Source organism: Physeter macrocephalus, chromosome 8 (assembly GCF_002837175.3).
Source record: "Physeter macrocephalus isolate SW-GA chromosome 8, ASM283717v5, whole genome shotgun sequence".
Lineage (NCBI taxonomy): Eukaryota > Metazoa > Chordata > Mammalia > Artiodactyla > Physeteridae > Physeter > Physeter macrocephalus.
Genome location: NC_041221.1, coordinates 61073344 through 61082332, shown reverse-complemented (window position 1 = coordinate 61082332; position 8989 = coordinate 61073344). Strand labels below are relative to the sequence as shown.

Sequence of the window (8989 nt, the reverse complement as noted above, 5' to 3'; positions counted from 1 at the left end):
GGCCACAACAGTGAGAGGCCCGCATACCACAAAAAAAAAAAAAAAAAAAAGATATGACTCTGTGAGATGGTGAGTAGCACAGATGTATATGATGATGCCCTGCATCAAACAAACCAAACTTCCTACTGGATTATCTCAAAAACTAAACTAAACAAGGACTCCTAGGGACATGGAGGGATTCTCGAAGTCCATCTGAAACTTCGAACTCTTCAAACTATAGACCTGATATGGTATGTCATTTACTGTAATGCTAAAGGATTAAAGAACAAGGACCTGGCAATTCCTTGGCAGTCCAGTGGTTAGGACTCAGCGCTTTCACTGCCAAGGCCCAGGTTCAATCCCCGGTCAGGGAACTAAGATACTGCAAGCCGTGTGGTACGGCCAAAACAAACAAACACAACAAGAACCTAAAGCAAAGTGAGAAAAGATTCATCTTTCTGAAAGTTAAACACTGAAAGTTTATCTACTAGGGCAAACATTCCAGCTGCTCAGATGCCTACAAAGGCCCAAGATATTAAGGCTAAGAAAGATATTTTCAGGCACATAAGGACACAAATTATATCACCAATATATAATTTTTCTGAAAAACTAACAAAATGAAGTCAAAACGAAAATGAAGAATAATGATCTCAAACAGAGGCCAATGAAGAACGCTAGAAACAGTGCTAAACAATTTAAGTTACAATTACTTCTGGTAAACAGATGGTTACAGCATAACAAATTCTTGAAATTAGCAATTCTTTAAATTAAAATATAAGAGAAAATCTTAACAGTCTGGTACTCAAAATCTAAATTAAATGAAGCTCAGGAATCTGAAGAATGATTGACTGATGCTGGGAAATGCAAAAGTTAGTAAGAGTTTGCAAGGTCGGATCTCAGAGGAATTCAAGTGTTAAAGCAGGGGGTGTTTCCATCAGTACAGCACAATTAAGTTCAAACATGACTGATGAAGACTTCTATTCCAATATTACGAACTAAGCACACAAGTTTACCTTCTTTCTCTTCTAGATCCTTATGTTAAAATTACCATAAGGGAGGAAAACAAATACAACAGTAAAGAAGAGGAGAAGGGGACTTCCCTGGTGGCGCAGTGGTTAAGAAGCCACCTGCCAATGCAGGGGACACGGGTTCAATCCCTGTTCCGGGAAGATGCCACATGCCTCGGAGCAACTAAGCCCATGCGCCGCAACTACTGAAGCCCACACGCCTAGAGCCTGTGCTCTGCAACAAGAGAAGCCACCACAATGAGAAGCCCGTGCACCGCAAAGAAGAGTAGCCCCCCGCTCGCCGCAACTAGAGAAAGCCCGTGCGCAGCAACGAAGACCCAACGCAACCAAAAATAAATAAATAAATTTATTTTAAAAAATAGCTAGAACAGGAGAAGGTTCATCAGCAATGGATGACCTCAACACATATTTCTAGAGAGTGAAGTAAAGGAAAAAGCTTCAGCCTAGAGTGTGTGCACAAAGGAACCCAACAGCTGAGGAGGGGGCTAATCTGCCCTGTAGAATCCTAGATTGTAGAACTGGGACTTGGAAGTGCCATATAAGGCAGAAGACAGAAATGAAATCTCAGACAAAAATCAATCACCAAGAAAAGATCTTTACTAAAGTAAATCCTAAACAACGTATTGATACTTTAGACAGAAGTAAAATGATCCCACACTGAAGGCTGAAGGTACAAGAAAAAAAAGAAAATATTTTTATATGTAAATCATCATTGATCAAAACTAGAAGACAGAAGAGAACAGATAAGCAAGCAGGCATTGTTTAAGCCTCAATATAATTCCTGACTATCTTTCTACCTTTAAGAAAAGTTCACCTTTCCTAAAACAGGATTTCTAGACACCTAAGAGCAAGAAATATTCTGACAGTTTCCTCAAAGAGGCCTTCAGTGCAAAGAATGAGAGAATATCCTATAAAGAAGAAGGGTGAAGCCAAAGAAATCAGTCATAGAAGTAGTAAAGTAAAAGATGATAAAGGTACCTAAAAGATGATAGGGATTGGGAGGAAAGAGAAGCAGACATAGTGCTGATGTACTTACGAAGTATTCACAGTCAAATAGTACAGAGGTTAAGACCATGTGTTTTTGTGCCAGACTTACAGAATTTTAATACTTGCTCTAACCTCACTAGTTAATCTCTCATCTGTAAAATGAAAAACAGTTCCTGTCTCAGAGTTGCAGTGAAATGTTTTCTTTAAACCAAATACTAGAAAAAATGTCCAGAAGTCATATACAATCTCCACTATAATAGGTTTCCAATTGTATTTCAAATTAAAGGTGTCCTTTTTCAAGAATTTTAAACCTAAAATTTAAACCTAAAATCCACGAGTATGGAAGATGAGAAAAATTATAAAAGAAATCAACACCTTTAATAATGACTAACCTATATCCTATGTAACTATGCTGAACATACTACATAAACCTGCCTGTTTAAGAACAAGAAAAGTGTTCTTAGTCTAATAGGCCAGAATGGTGGCCACCAGCAGTGGTGTTCACGTGGTAGAGTGTTCCCAAGTGTGTGTGCCACCAGTGTCTATGTCCCCAGGGTGAGCTGCAGCCTCTCCAGAGACTCTCCAAGACCAGCAGCTGCTGGTTACTGAACTGCTGGTATCATGAGACTGACTGACCAAAATCGAGGACTTGGACTCCAGAGACCCTCCCTGCTTTTGATCGGGAGACAACCTATCTGAGAGCCTGAATTAATAAGAATGTGTTAAATATCAATACAAGAACAAACAAGCCAAAAAGAACGAATGGGGGCAGGGGGAGTATTGGAGGGAGGGGGAGGGAGAGGGAGGGGGAGGAGGGGAGGAAGGAGGGAAGGGAGGGAAAGTTAGTTCTTGATGGTAATAATCACATATAAGTAATGGAAAAGGTGATGGCAGCACCAGTAACTTAAATTTGCCTCATTTATATTACTTATAAACTGGCTCATCTATTCATAGATGATCTCTACAAATTCTCCTCACACAAACCTTCTGAGTTAAAAGTGTTGAATCTGTTGGATTCAAACAGTATCCAATGACGACTCCTACACTTTCTCCATTTACTTTATCCACTGGTAAACTACATGAAAAAGACCCAAATTGTTCATTTTTTTAAAGAGAAAATTTATGTATTGATGAAAGACTTTAACACTTATAAACAAGAATTAGAAAGTAAGTGACTTTGGTGACTTCCTTCTATAAGTCATATGTGCTTATTATCAAGCTCATATAAACAGTTACTCTTATTCAAATTGCCTTCAAAATACCTAAAGGCAAATGTTTTGGATTTCCATATCATTATTTCCCTCTATCCTCACAGACAACTGTGATCTGATAACAACTGACTTTAAATATCCTTTTATTATCTTGTTATTTCATGCTCTCCCAGTATCTTTGAATGTTATAATTAGTTTTGTTCCTTTAAATCCAAAGCCAATGGTGGAGGGGACAGGCTCAAGCCTTTGAAGAAAGATTAGAATTAAAATACTGCCATGTATAATATTGATACAAAGTAAGCTGGCCAGACATAAGTCAGAGCTGACATCTCAATTCTTCACCTTCTTTTCTGCCTTTAACTATACTCTCCATATAGTTGCCTTAGACATACATATATACATTCTGATTCAATCAGTTTTTACTTTTATTTTTCAATCTATCACTTAGGACACTCTTTTTTGCCTTTTATTAAATCTACCAGAATCTCCCTCACTTATTGGACTTCAACATAATTAGTTAACATGTATTAAACACCTGTGACATGACCAAGGATATGTATGACACAGTAGACAATTTAATATTAACAGTGCTTTTCCATTACTGTTAGTATAGTGATCCTCCTCATTTCACAGACAAGAAAATTCACTCAGAGATTAAGTAATCTTCCCAAAATTTAAATAATCAATAAGTAAAGGGCCCAGACCTATGTGATTCCAAAACCAATGCACTTAACAACTATATTATACTACTGGAGAAAATGGAAATTAAAGTATTGCTAGGTCAGACACTTCAAAATGTATACTATCTCCAACTAAAATACTAATAACAAGCCTGTACTGAATGGTCAAAATTAAGAGGCTTGTAAGTGTTCACTACTAAGTCAGGGGTCCGCCCTTTCCCTCACCATCACAGTGATGCCAGTTAATAATTTAATTTGCTCATCTTGACATAAGAGGCAACTCTAATGTGTGAATAAAAGCATACAGCCAAGGGAAGGATAAACAGTATTTTAGTTAAGTTTTCACACTAATTTGAAGAGGAAACTTAACCACATAAGATACAATAACATACAAATACCAAAAGCAAACAATCAGTACCACAGCAATTAAATCCAGTTGAACACTAATTTTAAAACAGAAAAATATTTTTAAGATTATTTTTATACAGATTGATGTTGTTTGAATTTTGCTGGTTTTGAATTTTTTAATGTACAAATCTTGTTTTATAGTAGTATGAGAGTTTTAATCAAATGAGTTTCACTAACATAATTTATGTCAAAGCAGGAGTATGCTATTCTTTACTTTAACAAGGTCCCCATGTTACTCATATGAAAAAAGAGGAGGCTTAAGTAAACATATTTCTAAAACAAATACAACTTAAATGATGAACGCTACGTGTAACTGACCAAATAAAATTTACTTGTGTCAAGTTGTCTAATCAAACTATTAATTTTTCCTTCTTAACCTTGAACATGTGTTGCATTACCTTTTTCTTCTTGTTATAATGTTAACAAATGTTTTCATATAAGAAAGACATTGAAGGAAAGTGTAGTCATATCCATATATAAATAATCTACCAATAGAATGTTTTTATACAAAGAAATTTGATAAAGATTATTCCCTTCTCTTAATCCTTTTACAAAGTCACTTTAAAAACTTCACTTGGGGCTTCCCTGGTGGCGCAGTGGTTGAGAATCCGCCTGCCAATGCAGGGGACACGGGTTCACGCCCCAGTCCGGGAAGATCCCACATGCCACAGAGCCGCTGGGCCCGTGAGCCATGGACGCTGAGCCTGTGCGTCTGGAGCCTGTGCTCCGCAACGGGAGAGGCCACAACAGTGAGAGGCCCGCGTACCACAAAAAAAAACAAAAAAAACAAACACACACACACACACACAAAAAAAAAACTTCACTTGTTGAGCTTCTCTGGTGGTGCAGTGGTTGAGAGTCCGCCTGCCGATGCAGGGTACACGGGTTCGTGCCCCGGTCCGGGAAGATCCCACATGCCACGGAGCGGCTGGGCCCGTGAGCCATGGCCGCTGAGCCTGTGCTCCGCAACGGGAGAGGCCACAACAGTGAGAGGCCCACAGAAAAAACAAACAAAAAAAACCCCACTTCACTTGTTTTCATGACCTAAACGCATTTAGTGCAATCATGTCACTCAACCTGTATGCTAGTGGTTAATACCATTAGAATTCTCTAGAAAACAGCTCACCTTTAAGAACTGGTCACCAGGGACTTCCCTGGTAGCACAGTGGTTAAGAATCCGCCTGCCAATGCAGGGGACGTGAGTTCGATCCCTGGTCAGGGAAGATCCCACATGCCACGGAGCAACTAAGCCCATGCACCACAACTACTGAGCCTGCGCTTTAGACCCCACGAGGTACAGCTACTGAGCCCATGCGCCACAACTACTGGAGCCAGCACACCTAGAGCCCGTACATGAGAAGGCACCGCAATGAGAAGCCCGCGCCCCACAATGAAGAATAGCTCCCGCGTGACACAACTAGAGAAAACTAGTGTGCAGCAACGAAGACCCAACACAGCCCAAAAAAAAAAAAAAAAAAAAAAAAAAAAAAAAAAAAAAAAAAAAAAAGAGCTGGTCACCAATTTGCTTTGATTTAGAACTTTGATTTAGAAGGCTAAAAAAAATGAATACAGTTCTTAAAGATGAGCCTTGATGCTCTTAAGTACTGTACCAAATATGAGAAAAACTCAGGAATAAATTCATCAAATTCTCAAGGAATAAACACAAATATATATGCTGAGCTGAAACAAGACTATGCTTAAGTTAATTACTAGTGACTGGTTTTTCATTATTTAGTATCTTAAGCCAAAATGTTAGGCTCTGCTAGTGATATGTTCCTGACATATTATGCCAACACAAATAGCCAGCAGGACTTCTAAAAACACACAAATCAATTTGATAGTCACTAATGTCTCAAATTGCATACAAACACACAAACACATCATTTTCTCTTTCTCACTACCCAAATCAGTCACCCAGGTAAATTATTTTAAAATTCTCACAAGCACACTGAAGTGCCTTAAAAATTTGTTTAGTTTTAAATTATTAGGTATATGAGATAAATTAATTAGTAAATATTAATCTTACGCATCAAGCAACAGTGATCCTGGTAAAGATCAAAACACTACAGAAATTACAGATATAAACTGTAGGGTGTTTCCAATAAAGTTAATTAAGAAAATTAAACTTATATTTAACTATAGTTTAAATAGCTTGACTACTTTCACTCAAAATATTTTTTTATTTGGGATATTATGTTTAGACTCTTGAAATTTTTGATCTACTACAGGACAGTTTCAGGGACAAACTGGTGGTGTTTGCTTTTTAATATATATTACATTACCGTTATTAAATTGTGACTTACCTGGAACAAAGTAGCACTAGAAAAGTTCTACTGAAGTCCTTCCTAAAATTCTCTCATGTCTTCCTCAGGAACATAGCTATTTTAAATGTTGCAATGGGGAAAACAATATTTGGGAACCCAGGGGGTAAAGTAAGAAAGGAATAGTGAAGTGTGATACAATGAAAGTTTCATTGTATTCCTATGGGAAGTACTGGGAATTTAACAATTAATCAAGCCACAATTAACCATTTTCTTTTTTCTAATGCAGACACACTTTTTAGTTTACCTAAGACACAGTAAAGAGTACATCTTCCTTTTAAACATCTTTTCAACTAGTGCCCAAAATCCTTAGACCAACCCTGAAACAGGAGAACCAAAATCTTTATATTAATACATTTTATTCTCAATATTTTCAAAGATGTATTTGCCTTTAAATCATTTCTAAAATTATATTAACCAAGGATCAGTACCAATAGTATCTATAGGTAGTTTTATATGACAAATGCTCACTAACATTCTTGATTTTTTTATTTACTTTCATTTTAATCAAATCCAAATTATTCCTAATTTCTTAGAGATTTTCTTTAACACCTTCCAGGTGGTTCTATATTCTTATGCAATCAGCTGTTCCCAGAAAAACTGAATAATAAGGAAACATACCTAAGAGAGGAGCTTGGGAGATTTTTTTGGTTGGGTATGTGTGTGTCTGGGCGTGTAGGCCTGGGGAGAGTGGCAGAAATACTAATTTGCAATACAGAAAAAACAATGCCATTCACATGGTTCTAATAAAAGTGTCTGACCACCCCCACCCCCACCCGCAAGAAGCCCTTAAATTGGGAGATCAAAAGAAACAAAATAATTCCCCCAGCGTATCACCCCATAAATACAATAAAGAACAGCACAGGAAGTGGCAAAGTTTAAAATAATGCCTTTACTATTAGGACTAGTATGCTGTCATAAGCCACAATCCTTTTGTTTTGGTAAGTTGTTGATTTTCAATAGAAAACACAAATGAACATGTGTACAAGTTCCAAAGTGGACATCACCTCTGAATTTGGTATCAAATAATTAAATTTATTTTTCAGATATCAAATCTTCATATTTTAGTTTTTTCCATTATTTTAAACTTCACTTAAATCTCTAAAAAGCTAACTAAGTTGTACTATATGAGTGCAGTTTAATCTTCTGTAAGATGCTATCAAATTAAACACTCAGCAGTTTTAAAGAAAAGGGAGTTATTACCAGAAAAACTCATTAAGATCTGACAATCAAAAAAGCAAATAATTTCAAACAGACTAGTTCGGTAGGCAAAATTTATACAATTATTTTTTAATACTGCCTATGTATAACCATTTTCATAAGTAAAAAAAATTAATTTTTTTATATCACACTATGATTGATTAAAAGTACTTATCTTTCCAGTTAAGTTTTCAACTTTGAAAAACTACAAATTAAGTTAAACTAAATTTTTTGTTTCATGAGATTATCAGGCTGCTCTCAAAATGACTTTAAATTCATTACATTAACTTATGACCATTTTTTTCAAAATGCATATTTGAGTGTACTTAATGGTCCTAACGTGTAAATCAACTATCCAAATCAAGATCTTCTCCTATCTGCAACATCTTGGTTTTTAAAAGGTAAGTGCTACCTTTTTTGTAGCTTAGCACATCAAAAACAGGTATTTAAAAGAGAAAGTTTAATTCTAGCCTATTTATTTTAAACAACACAAATGTGAAACCTAAAAATAACATTTTATATCCCTCAAAGATAGACCAAGAATTACTTACCCCATACACCTGCAGCTAAAGATTTATTCTGATTTGGTTCTCTCTCATACTCAGGATTTAAAGATGGCTGAAAAAAAGTTGGAATAAAAAGAATACAATAAATGTTTAAACTGCTCACATTTAAGGAAAAAATCCTTTTAAAAGTAATCTCAGGGACTCCCCTGGTGGTCCTGTGGCTAAGATTCCATGCTCCCAATGCAGGGGCCCAGGGTTCTATCCCTGGTCAGGGAACTAGATCCCACATGCTGCAACTAAAGATCCCGTGTGCCACAGCTAAAACACGGCACAGCCAAATAAATAAATATTTTAAAAATAAAAAAAAAAGGGGGCTTCCCTGGTGGCGCCGTGGTTGAGAATCTGCCTGCCAATGCAGGGGACACGGGTTCGAGCCCTGGTCTGGGAAGATCCCACATGCCGCAGAGCAACCAGGCCCGTGAGCCACAACTACTGAGCCTGCGCATCTGGAGCCTGTGCTCCACAACAAGAAAGGCCACAATAGTGAGAGGACCACACACCACGATGAAGAGTGACCCCCTGCTTGCCGCAACTAGAGAAAGCCCTCGCACAGAAACGAAGACCCGGGCTTCCCTGGTGGCGCAGTGGTTGAGAGTCTGCCTGCCGATG

The 8989-nt window shown here is 37.2% G+C and overlaps 1 protein-coding gene across 3 annotated transcripts in view; it reads right to left on the bottom strand.

Annotated features, from left to right (window-relative positions):
- The window catches only part of GPBP1 (GC-rich promoter binding protein 1), a 73579-nt gene that overhangs the window by 16448 nt on the left and 48142 nt on the right, over nt 1-8989 (bottom strand). For 2 of the 3 annotated variants that reach the window (XM_007112202.4, XM_007112203.4), the window contains exons 6-7: nt 8366-8432; nt 7236-7295 (exon numbers count right to left, since the gene is read on the bottom strand). In XM_007112202.4, coding sequence (XP_007112264.1) covers nt 7236-7295; nt 8366-8432 — 127 coding nt within the window. The remainder of the gene's footprint in view (nt 1-7235; nt 7296-8365; nt 8433-8989) is intronic. The other variant, XM_007112204.4, reaches the window with a different exon arrangement.